Raw genomic sequence first — 11,996 nt, 5'->3', positions numbered from 1 at the left:
GTTGGTATAGGTCCTATATAACCAACCGCAATTCCTGGGACAGTCTAGTGGATTTTTGATGTAGGAAGCTGACTTCAACCGGGATTTTTCCGGGACCTCCCTCATCCCGGAAAATACATGTTACCCTCCTCTTTGATGCCCGGCCCAGGCCTCTTTGGTGCCCGGTTGACTCCCTCTCAACTCAATCGCAACGGTTTCAGCCCATATCTTCATTATCTTCGTCCCGTGCCCGCTTGTTAGAAGAGTAACCCACAAACACACACAAAATGAACCCCTCCCCCATGACCAAAGCCTCTTACAAAACCCCCAACCCCTACGAAAGCCTCTTCGGCTACTCCCGCGCCGTCCGTAAAGGACCTTTTATCTTCGTCTCGGGCACAACCTCTATCACCCCCGACTCTGCCGGAGCGGTCCAGTACCCAGGCGATGCGTACCGGCAGACGGTTGTTGCGTTTCGGGAGTCGCTCAAGGCTGTTGAGGCGCTCGGCGGGACGAAGGAGGATGTGGTGAGGGTTCGCATGTTTGTCGCGAGTATGGACGAGCGCGATGAGGTGGGAAGGGGTATGAAGGAGGTGTTTGGTGCGGGCGAGTGGGCGGCGACAATGATTGCGGGTGTGGGATTTGTTAGGCAGGAGATTAGGGTGGAAGTGGAGGTGGATGCGGTGGTGGGGTAGCTAGGATAAGGCTGGAGGTTGGAATTAGGTGTGAGAGGGTTCAGTAAGCAGAAAGCAGTGCAGGTAGTGCTATTAATTCAAAGTAGGTCTTTTGAGAAACATTAATATTATTCAGGCCGTGGCCGTGGAAAGCATCCGTGAGAATTTAGATCACCGGGGATCACTCAGCCCTCTCAAGCACAACGGATCACTCAGTGCGCCGGATCACCAGTACTCACCCAAACTCGTGCGCATTCCTCACCCGGGCCGCACGGCACTCATGTAGGTACGTTATTCGATGATTCCCGGGGCAAGGTTTTCATTGCAATCAAATAAACAAATGACAGGGTCTGCATGCGGCTCTCTGGTTGCGGGCCAATCATTGACGTCACTTTACAGGCATGTGGCTATATGAGTAGCCAAGCAACCAGGGAAAACCAAGCTTTTTACCCCAGACCTGCCACAATTCCTTAAATGCCATGTACCGACGCCCGCCCGCCTACATGTAAGCATTGGCAGCCGAACCTCGAATCTCATGACGTTGACTGGCTGAGAAGAAATCAATCTATCATGTATCTAACAGTAGCTATTGTTGGTGCCTAATCAAAAGAAATGGGAGTCTTGGACCTGTCCTGGGACCAGCTGAAAGTCTGCTCTGGATCGATATAAGTTTCCTGCTGTGTTCTGGAGTGGTGCCATCTTTGTTCAATCCTACATACACACATACAATCGGCCGTACCATCGACATGAACGACCCGGGCCCCGATGATCAAATCCAAGAGAACGCACGCGACGTAGCCCGGAAATATCACGAGAACCACACTCAAGGGCGGCGGCAGCAACAGCACCAACAACACCAACAGCGTCACCGCAATAGCGGACACAAGCACGACAAGGCTAATAGCGGTAGCTCCCGGGATGAAGAGGCCGACCGGGCAAAACAATTTGAAGAGGGGATGTTGGAGGACGGGAATGTTGTGAAGGGATTTACTGAGCCGGGGTTTGTACAGCCACGATGAAGCATCATATGCCCTGCTTTTTTCTTTTTCTTTTGCTGTGCGGGGCTGATGGAATTGTGCTCTGTTCTGTACAGTCTTTGGTGGATCACGTCCACTGTTTTCCCACTGGTTGCGGGTGCGTTTGGTCCGTTGGCTAATTTGGCGTCCGTTTGTGCGCTGGTGCAGACCTGGAGGGTTTATGTGCCCCCCGGGGCGTCGGAGATACACGGTGACCGAGTAGCAGATCCGGCTTGGTTAGTAGTCGATGCCCACCCCCGCCGGTACTATTTTTATCGCCCAATCGGGTTATTTGGCTAATAATTGGTCCTCAAACTAGGCTCCTCGGGATAAATGCAGTATCATTGGTTATGGCTGTGATTGCAAACATCTTTATTCTTATGACTTTTGCGCAGCGAATACGATACCGGGTATCATTGCCTTTTACTATAACCCTCTGGTAAGCTACAAGAGAAGAACCTCTTAATATTTGTCCAAGTTAGTAGTCGTTAGTTTGATACTAAACCCACATGTATCAGGTATATCTCCTCAATACTCCTAATCGGTCTAGTAATAGCTGCAACCAAACTCCTCCAAGAGGACGCCGGTAAATCCTTTGCCTTCTCTCAATCCTACTACTACGGAACCATGGCCGCCGTACTGTACTTTATCATTGCGACCCTCCTCTTCACCAATTACTTCAACAGCACCATCAAGAGGCGCTACCCCCCATCATTCAGAGTGCTCACAATCCCGCAGCGCACTTTAATGCTGCAGACCACATCTTTGATGTTCTACCTTGGCCTCGGTGCACTGGTTTTCTCAAAGCTCGAGAGCTGGGAGTACGTAGATACAATATACTGGGCAGACTACACACTCCTTACAGTCGGCCTGGGATCAGACTACCCGCTGCAACACACCGCCTCAAAGATCATACTGATTCCATATGCGGTAGGCGGCATCATTGTGCTGGGTCTCGTAGTCAGTAGCGTTAGGGGTATGGTGCTGGAGCGCGGAAAGATCAAGATGAACCGCAGAGCGATCCAAAAGCAGCGGGAGAAGTGGTTGAAGGAGCTTGAGGCGAAAAAGAAGGATAATGATACCCGGTCTGCAAACGAGTTGATTAAGGAAGATTTCGAGATCATGCGGAAGATTGAGAGAGCCGCAGAGTCGAAGGGAAAGTGGATGGCGCTGGTAACATCGTCGATGGCGTTCTTGCTGGTATGGCTGGGTGGAGCCATGGTTTTTACATTCTCAGAGGTATGGGCTGGACCCTATTAAATATCATATTGACCCCCCCCCCCCCCCCCCCAGTTTCTGGTAACTTGATATAGCTGACAATGTAAACCGAATTAGCGCACCCAACACTGGACATACTTCGACTCTCTATTCTTCTCCTACACCTCCCTCCTTACAATCGGCTATGGCGACTACTACCCCCAATCCAACTCCGGCAAGCCCTTCTTCGTAATCTGGTCCGTCATCGCCGTCCCCACAATGACCATCCTCATCTCCAACATGAGCGACACCGTCGTCCGCGGCGTGCGCGATGGCACCCTCTGGATCGGGCAGAAAACTGTCCTCCCCGACGCGAAGAACCCGACGCCCTCCGAGCAGCGCGAGCAGACCGACAATGCCATTGAGCAGGTGCGCGACGGGATCCCGTGCTCGCCGAAACAGGTACAGGAGAGCATCGCGGCGCAGATAAGAGTGATATCGGGACATCTGGGATTTGAGCCACCAAAGAGGTACACGTTCGATGAGTGGATCGAGTTTTTGGAGCTACTGGAGCTGAGGTGGGAGAGCGAAGGGTGGAGCTGGTTGAGCGAGGATGGACCGCTGATGAGTGGGTTGACGGAGACGGAGTGGGTGCTGGGGGAACTGTGTAGAAAGTTGGAAAAGGCGCTGTCCGCTTGATTCCGGGAAATGGTGTATGGGTGGATGTTTTTTTTGTCTTTTTTTTCGAGGGTGTTGGTTTTGGAGTTTGTGTTTATTGGTTTATGGTCTCATCATCCTGCTGGGGAATATAGTTGCATTTGCATAGATATAGCGGCACTTCTTAAAAGATCCCCATAGATATTGTCAGTTACTGCTCCTTCTTACCAATCACCAGCACCCCCCGCCCTCTCTGCCCCCCTTCCCCATGCAACACCCCGTAGAATTAAGAAGTGGTGGGGAAACGGCGTTAATTCTTTACCAAGATGTTTTTTTTTTCGCTCCTAGAGAGGCTCGAGGGGGCTTTTGTTTGCAATTGTAACATTGGCATGACCCGTATGAAAAATTAGAATTGAATATGGATATGAAGCCATGGAATCACCAGCGAGTGATAACCCATGAAGTAAATTATAACTTTACCAAGTGCAAGCTCGTTTTGCAGGAAACGGTGCAAAAAGGTTAGAACCTGTTTACAAAACCAGTAGGTCTTTTGGTATGATGCGGGGTCTTGTATTTAAGTGGAGGGCAGGCAGACTTGCGTAGTATCCGTAATCACTACCGATTGTAATTCAATTTACAAAGCAGAGCATCACGTGCACAGAAACGAAAAAAATTGGTCGTGTATTAACGTTGGAATTTCTAGAGCAGATGACTGGTACATCATTGCTGAGTATCTATGTGGCTACATAACCGTCTAATTAAAACGATACATATATCGGAAAAGGTCTAAAATGACACACTTTCCGGCACACTTGATGTAGAGCAACACATATATAATGAAAAAATAACACACTTCTACGACTCCAAAATGACACAGTTCAAAACTTCGGGTTCTTTTAGAAGAATTGACTCGTTGACGAACTATTATTATAGCTAGTTCTGCTGGCAAAACAAATGTAAGACGGCAAGATTCCGGGGGGCCATTTTAGACCTTTTCCGTATATATATATATATATATATATGAAAATTTCTAAACTGACACAGTTTTGAGTATACTTACATAATTCACGTACCATACATCCCTACTGCTAGGCAAGTAATTCAATATTTAAGCAGTAGATCTCTTCGTGTAGTCTGTAATTTCAGGATTGAATTTGCTTGTGCAGGTGCAATATCTTTCTGTATCTCTCTAGTGGTGCCTGAAGAAACGATTATAGAGTAAAAGTCAATATGTAGACAGATTTTAAAGCCGGGTGATAATCCGCTATATCACAGAACCCAGTTGAATAGTAATAAAATCAATGCAATATTGCGGCTGTACCCTTGAAGGCTATTGGTCTAGATGTTTTATACTGCTAGATATAGATACAACCCCGCATTGAGTCAAGCGCCCCCGAAGTAGGTATATAGCTACAACGGGCCATGCGTTGAATCTCAGCCCATCACTCGTCTAGTTTAATTTGCCAATATATATACCCCCCCCCCCCCCCCCCCAATCACGAGCCATCACTCGGCCCACAAATCCCCCCCCCCCCCCTCTAGACACAACCTTCTATCGGCCACCAAGACCACACAAAAAACAGCGATCAAAAAAAAAGAAGAAGAAGAAGAAGAGGAGAGCAAAAAATCTACCATATAATCTACAACTGCCTATAACTACCCCCCATTTTTTTCCTCCTTACCCTTCAAACACCCCATGATTCAACTCGACCCCCAACTCCTCCATCGCAACCCTCCTCATACGCTCCTCAAGCCTCTCCTCGAAACCCGCACCGCCCAACAGCGCCTGCCGAACACGCCCATACCAGAACACGATGTCGAGTCCCAGCACCACAACCTTGAACACCAGGTGGCGCAGCCAGCCTTTGAAGAACCCGTCGCCGCCCGTGGCGGCGGGGAAGCGGGTGAGTGAGCGCGAAGCCCAGAGGGCGATTATTTTGATGCGGTTGACGGGAGAACCGAGGGCCCTGTTTTTTTTTGTTAGTTCATTTGTGGGTATAGAGGGAGGGGGGAGAGGGAGGGGACTGAACTGGTTATTCGCCTGCACGATCCTCATATTCCTCCCAATAAAGATCAGCTCCTTCGGCATCTTCTCCTGGTCCTCCAGAAACGCGCCCATCTTCTCGCGCATCTTCTCATGCGCCGCAAACGCCGATCCGCCACGCTCATGGGAGCCCTCCTCGCCGACAATGTCGGCAATGTCGTTGCTGCCGCCGGTATACGGGCGCAGCAGCGTGGCACTCGCAAACAGGTCCGCATTTGCAATGCCCCACTGGCTCGCGACGCGCTGGATGGTGGCGTTATCGAACGTGAAGAGCGCGCGCCAGAACTCTGCGTACTGGCGGCGGAACTCGGGCGTGGTGGAGATGTAGAGGCCGTGGTCGAGGAGGACGAGTTCCGGGCGGCCGGCGGGCGTGCGGCGGATGAGGATGTTGCCGGGGTGCGGGTCGCAGTGGAGCGAGCCGAACATGAACATTTGCGCGCAGAAGAGGTCGACCATTATCTGCATGATGTCGCGCTCGCGGAGGCCGAGGCCGTAGACGGTCTGTGGGGGGCCGGAGGGGGGCGGGCGGTACTTTTTGAGCGGCCCTTCGGAGAGGACTTGGTTGTAGGGGGTGGTGGGCGTGTGGCCGATCCAGGCGGGGCCGCGGTAGGGGCCGGTGAGGAGTGGGCGGGCAGAGACGGGGACGCCGTCGATCCATTCGGTGACGAGAATGCGGCGTGTGCTGAGGTGCGGGTAGACGAGCGGGATGTGCACCTTGTTACGCAGACTGGGCTCGGAGAGGACAAAGTCGCGCATGAGAGTGGCGTTGTTTGCCTCGTTGATGAAGTCGGTTTCTTGAAAAAGGCGGGCAGAGATGTAGGGCGCAAAGTAGGAGAGCGGGAGGGCAAAGAGCTTCTCGGAGAAGAAGTAGGAGACTGATCTAGGGGGGGTGTCAGTGTATATATTGGAGAAAGGGAATTGGGGGGGGAGGGGTGTCAGTGTATATATGTCTATATATATGAAAAGAGAGGAACGAGAGCGGGCACTCGTACTCACTCAAACATCCACAAATCCAGCCCAACCTGTCTCTCAATCCACGGCTTCTGCACCTTGACGGCCACCCACTCGCCCGTCTTCAACCTCGCGCGGTGCACCTGCGCAACACTCGCACTCCCAATCGCCCTCCTCTCCCACGTCCCGGGCATAAAGATGCGGTCCACCAGCTCGCCCGTGCCGTGCCTCACCTCGGGCAGATGCCCATACTCCTCCCTCAGCACCTTCTCCACCTCCTTCCACCCCGCCTGTGGCGTCTCGTCAAAGAACTGCGAAAACTTGGCCTGGAAGACGGGAGGCAGCACGGCGCTCTGCATGGCGATCGCCTGCCCCATCTTCTGGTATAGCCCGCCGTTCGTTAGGCACAGGTCTAGTAGACGGTCCGCCGAGCGCTCGTGCAGGCGCGACAGCTGCCGCGACGACTTTGACGGCGCAAAGTTGAGCTTGTAGTCTAGTGCGATGAGCGTGCATGTGCCGAGCGTGCGGAAGTTGCGTGTGAAGGTCGAGTAGTTGAGGAAGCGGTCTGCGAGGTAGAGCGTCGTCCCCAGCGCCGTCGTGTAGGCAAGGCGGCGGCCGTACTTGCGCAGCCGGGGAGAAGATTTCCGGGGAATGCGCGGCTTTCCGAGCGACTCTGGACTGGGCGGGACGAAGCCGGTGACTCGAGGGGTACTGGCGGTGCTGCGGGCAGCGGTGAGGAGGTGGGTAGGCGGTGGAGGGCGGCCGTGGAAGAGGAGCATGCTGGGCGGGTGTGCTTCGGGGTGTGGAAGATCCTCTAGTTCTTTCTGTGGGGTCTTCCTGGTGCTGTGAGAATATCAGCTCCTCGTATCTTGGTGGTCTTGGTCTGTCTGTCTGTGATGTTGAGTCTCACAATCGCCATCGCTTATCGATAAGGTGCCAAAACAGGTATAACTAATCATTGCCCCACCGCCATGGCTTCTTCGCTCTCTGGGTTTTGTAGTTGTGAATACATAGTGCACCCGGCACAGTACAGACGAAGAGATATATCTATCCACCGCTACCGGCTGCTAATTGGATATCAAAGTACATATAGTAGATCGAGCCCAGCTCAGCTATCCGCTTCCTTGTGTGGGCTTGGCAATATCGAATATACATGTAGCTAGCCAGATGTTCGCTAGGTTTCTACCCACAACCCATCACTCGCAGCTATGTACTCTAGTTCACCATTTCAATTCCCTTGACAGCTAACTAACGCCCCCTCCTCTCTCCCCACTAGTTACCCCTCCCTCCCGCTGCCGTATCAATAAGCGAGGCGGCACGCACCGGTGTTGTGAGCGAGCTTCTGTCCGTCTGTCTGTCGTGCCGATCGACCGGAGAACGCCGATATCGATCCCACTGGCAAGGGATGATGGTGACTATTATTTGTGGCGGTCATGGTGGATAAGATATTCAGGGAGAAAGAAGGTGGTGGCGATTTCAGGAGAAGATTGATTGCAGCGCTGATCATAATCTCGGGGGTTGGATTTCAACTTGTGGATATAGGTACTGCAATCTCCACCATGGCGAGATCTCCATCGTTTGCATGATTGTTAAACAGGTCTTGGCGCCTGTCTCACAATTTCATGCATATAATATCATTGCCAATTCACAACTGCAATTACAACACTACATATCATTAACCACCCCCCACCACACAATCATAATCATAAACCAAACTAGAGTAAGGTACAAAGAAAAAATAAAATAAAATCATCCGCAGAAGGAATCGCCAGGACATCCAACCGAAAGCCCATAGATCGATGGCCCCACGCCCGCAATCTCGGTGATGGCATTAATCACGCCCCCCAATCCTTCACCCGCAATCATCCCCGCTGCGATCGCATAGCACAGCAGATCAAAGCTGACGGCATTCTTCTTTGCCCAAAAGTACGCCACCATCGCGCCCGTCAGCATGGCCGTCGAGTACTGTGTCGCGGGCAGCACAAACGCCAGCCCCATCGCCATAAAGTTCGGCACATACACCCTGTATCTCTCACGATGTCCAACCAGGTAGTTGTGTCGTACAAGGACGACAATGATCGAAAGGACTGCAAGCAGGATCGAAAAGATGCCCGATGACAGGGGAATCGGGATCTGGGGATCCGTCACTGCAACGGTGACGGCGCGCCATGCAGACACACTCGGCGCCGAGAAGGAGCACCGCTCGGCATTGAGATCGAGAACGCAGGGGTAGGCCTTCATAAAGAGGATAAACATGCCAGGAGACATAAACATGGCGACGATACTCCCGATTGCCTGCGCGTACCACTGAAGCTTTGGGGGTGTACCCAGAAGGAAACCAACGCGGAAGTCAACCACAAGGTCAGTGGACTGCGAGGCAGCACCCGATGCGATGGCTCCGCCGATGAGGTTCATGCGCTGTGCGGTCTCTCTGGGGAAGCCGGCACCGGATGTGGCACCGCCCATGATGAGTTGTGTTGCCTTTGCTGCCGTGGTGAGCGGGGTGGTGTCGGTAACACCGGTGCACTGGATTGCCAGGAACGCAAATATAAACCCGAGGAGGACTGCCAGGATTGACATCCCGACATCGAGATGATACTGAAGTCCAAGGATGATACAGGTTGCGATGATGATGAGTATAAGACCTGGTCCCCACTGCCACAGCTGAACCTGGTCCTCCTCTGGTGCAGAGTCCTTGATGACATGTTCCGCCTTGATGTGGCTCTGTCTCTCCAAGAATGTGGAGGTCTTTCCCATCTTTTGAACGCCACTGTTCATGGCCATAGCAATACCCTTCCAGGCACTCTTAAGCGCAAACCAGATGAGCTTGTACTGAACACCAAGCTCAGCAAACGACGATGCAATCATGACGAGAACACCAGGCCACAGAAGCCAGTATCTGGGTGATGGGTTGTGGATGGGGTCCTCGAGGTTGAAAGAGTAGAAGCTGACAAGGTCTTTCCATTTACCATACTCGGGGTCTGTGGGGCCATACCAGGCAACGCCGGACGCGAGGCCGTTGTGAACAAGACCGGGGCCAATGATACCTTAACAGTTGGTTAGCGAAACGTGTATTATCAATCACTGATATCAGCTTTCACTCACCCCAAGCAAGTACAGACCCTGCGAAAAATGAGATCGCAGGATTCAGCCCAACAAGCATGCCACTACCAATAAACGCAGGTGTGAATTCGTAAATCCAGCCCCAATTCTCGACTGCAAGAGCGACACTGCTGTATCCAGACCATACATGGAACCAGCTGAAGAAGTGCCAGTCCCACAGTATACCAGGAATGTAGGCGGCGGCTACGCGGAAGCATATACAGACACAGAAAGTGATTGCGAGGGCGCGAGTTTTGGCTTTTGCATTGATCCCGCCCTGACCGGTTATGGAGTGCATAGAAGCGATGGTCATGGCTGTTGCAGTCGCCGTAGGGAAGATGAGCTTGAGCTCACGGGCGACGTAGATGATGAAGAACTTGCGGACTATTGGAATATTTAGTATCCATAATTATAGTGAATACTAATTTAAGGGATAACCTACGTGGTGTAGCGAAAAATAACCCATAATACGCCGACACAATAGTAAAGGTCAGCAGCCTGGGAAAGTCCTTGACAGGATCATGCAACAGATTCAACTGGTACAGAGCCGGAATAGCAGAGATGAAGATCCCGCCCAGGCCTCCAGCAGCCGTGGCAGATGTTTGAACGATCGAGTTCTCCTTGGGCCCAAAGGAGCCCCCGAGAATGGGAAAGTTCTCCCCAAAAGTCTTGCTAAAGAAAGTCAAGATTGCGAATCCGAAAATAGCGCCGAAGAGGTTCGCTCCGAATGTCCATCCAGTTTTCAAACCTTTTACCATCAGTTTTCTTTTCTTTGGTTTTTCGTTTTCTATTTATAAGTATATAGAGATGACGTATACGTACCGAGATATACATTGGAAGCATTGACTAAACCACCTAAGATGCACCCAACCACAACCGCGCGCACAGTTAATATCCTATCATGGGGTTCTACTGGTGCGTTTGGGTCCACTGGGAATGGGACAAATGGGTCGGTTTCGACTTCCTCCCCATGTTCATCAGCTATACTTTCTGTATCATCTTTGATATCAACCTTTTCTTCGTAAGAACTAGGGTCGTTCTGAGAGGGTCGAGGGTACTCTTCGACACCCCCAGTGATCTCGGGGCTGCTGCTAGTGGTCGCCATTGTTTTCTGACCTGGGACTCGATTTTTTCTGAATCGAGTGACGGGATGTCGAAAGAAGGGGAGCGGAGGGTGCGAGCTTCTTATATCTGCAGAGCGGGTTTGTGCTCTCCCCCTCCCGCGCGCAACCATCACCTAGGTACTACTTCCACTTTATCGTGATCAGGTGTGTGTGTTAGCTGTATATTATCAATACTACATTTCAGTAGCTCATTGGTTAACGTACTAGACCATATCAGACTCCTATCTTCGCCTCCCAAAATCCAATGTCCTTCCCCACACAGAGAGGAAAAGCTGAATCCGCCGATATCACAACCAACCCTTGCTAGTTGGCTGACAAGCAATGGCTAGAAAAGTGTTGAAACGTAGATAGCAGCACTTCCACCCCTTGCAGCCGTCCTGATGCCACATTATCTCGTGTGCGTGTGTGTATGGATGCAGCAGGTACCAGGTAGGCAGCCGTAGTTTGAGCGGCTTCAGCACAAAAAACCGTCAGGAGCTCCTTAGTACATGTAGTTGTCCCACAGTCGAACCATCATAATCATCATATTAATAGAAGTACATGTAATCACTGAGTAGATGGAAGTAATCACTGAGCAAATAGAAGTAATTCTGTAGCTTCAAATCATTAATCCTCAAACCGGCCCGCCAGAGAGAAAAAATGAGAGGGAGAGAATGCGTGCAATTAACAAAAAGATCTTCTGTTTCAATACCACTCCGTCCCCACCATCGGACATGTTCCCCTTTTGGCATTCATCTGCCTTTAATTGGAAGCTAAAGTGGAGACGTAGTGAAGTCAGTAGCAGTAAGTAGCCAATTACCCGATGCTGTCCTTTCTTATCAACCGGTTATTCGTCCACTTCGTTCATTCAAGCATTGTCCTAGATCCAGTACTGTCTCTCTCGCAACATGTGCCAGGAGACCCGGTTCAAAGTAGATACGTTGTGAATCCTATGGCTCCTGTTTATCCACTCTCGTTTGAACTTCCCAGTAGGTCCTGGTGCAAGCACCTAATAATACAACGATCCAATCAATCTCAGTTATGAGGTACCCCCCCTGCAGTGGGTAGATCATTGATGGTAATCCTCGAATCACGACCGAGTATCCGTTATTGCGGGGCTCCCGAATTGGAAGGTGGGCTGTTACTACTCGACCCCGACGATTGCCGCACGGGAAGGGCAGGTACGGATATTAGTGAGATTCGATTAATCTCTACGTTATGATGGGTCCATTGGGCGGCTATACAACATTGTAGCTAAACCAAGCTTCTCACC

The 11,996-nt window shown here is 51.3% G+C and overlaps 3 protein-coding genes across 3 annotated transcripts; 2 read left to right on the top strand and 1 right to left on the bottom strand.

Moving 5' to 3' along the window:
- Window positions 1–266: 266 nt before the first annotated feature.
- Window positions 267–939, top strand: LAJ45_01580 (uncharacterized protein; the record flags this gene model as incomplete). The annotated part of the gene is made up of 3 exons (XM_046111173.1): window positions 267–670; window positions 719–737; window positions 790–939. The coding sequence occupies 3 exons, from the start codon at window positions 267–269 to the stop codon at window positions 937–939; spliced, it is 573 nt and encodes a 190-aa protein (XP_045975117.1).
- A 193-nt stretch (window positions 940–1,132) lies between these two features.
- LAJ45_01579 (uncharacterized protein) lies at window positions 1,133–3,565 on the top strand (the record flags this gene model as incomplete). Its single annotated transcript, XM_046111172.1, has 6 exons — window positions 1,133–1,158; window positions 1,237–1,653; window positions 1,747–1,905; window positions 1,989–2,108; window positions 2,188–2,908; window positions 3,005–3,565. The coding sequence occupies 6 exons, from the start codon at window positions 1,133–1,135 to the stop codon at window positions 3,563–3,565; spliced, it is 2,004 nt and encodes a 667-aa protein (XP_045975116.1).
- A 1,636-nt stretch (window positions 3,566–5,201) lies between these two features.
- On the bottom strand, window positions 5,202–10,725 carry LAJ45_01578 (uncharacterized protein; the record flags this gene model as incomplete). The annotated part of the gene is made up of 4 exons (XM_046111171.1): window positions 8,268–9,565; window positions 9,624–10,004; window positions 10,063–10,368; window positions 10,443–10,725. The coding sequence occupies 4 exons, from the start codon at window positions 10,723–10,725 to the stop codon at window positions 8,268–8,270; spliced, it is 2,268 nt and encodes a 755-aa protein (XP_045975115.1).
- Between the last annotated feature and the right edge of the window lie 1,271 nt (window positions 10,726–11,996).

Source organism: Morchella importuna (assembly GCF_003444635.1).
Source record: "Morchella importuna strain M04M26 chromosome Unknown Morimp01GS003, whole genome shotgun sequence".
NCBI lineage: Eukaryota > Fungi > Ascomycota > Pezizomycetes > Pezizales > Morchellaceae > Morchella > Morchella importuna.
Note: the sequence above shows the minus strand (reverse complement) of the source record. Positions and strands in the feature narration are given on the sequence as shown.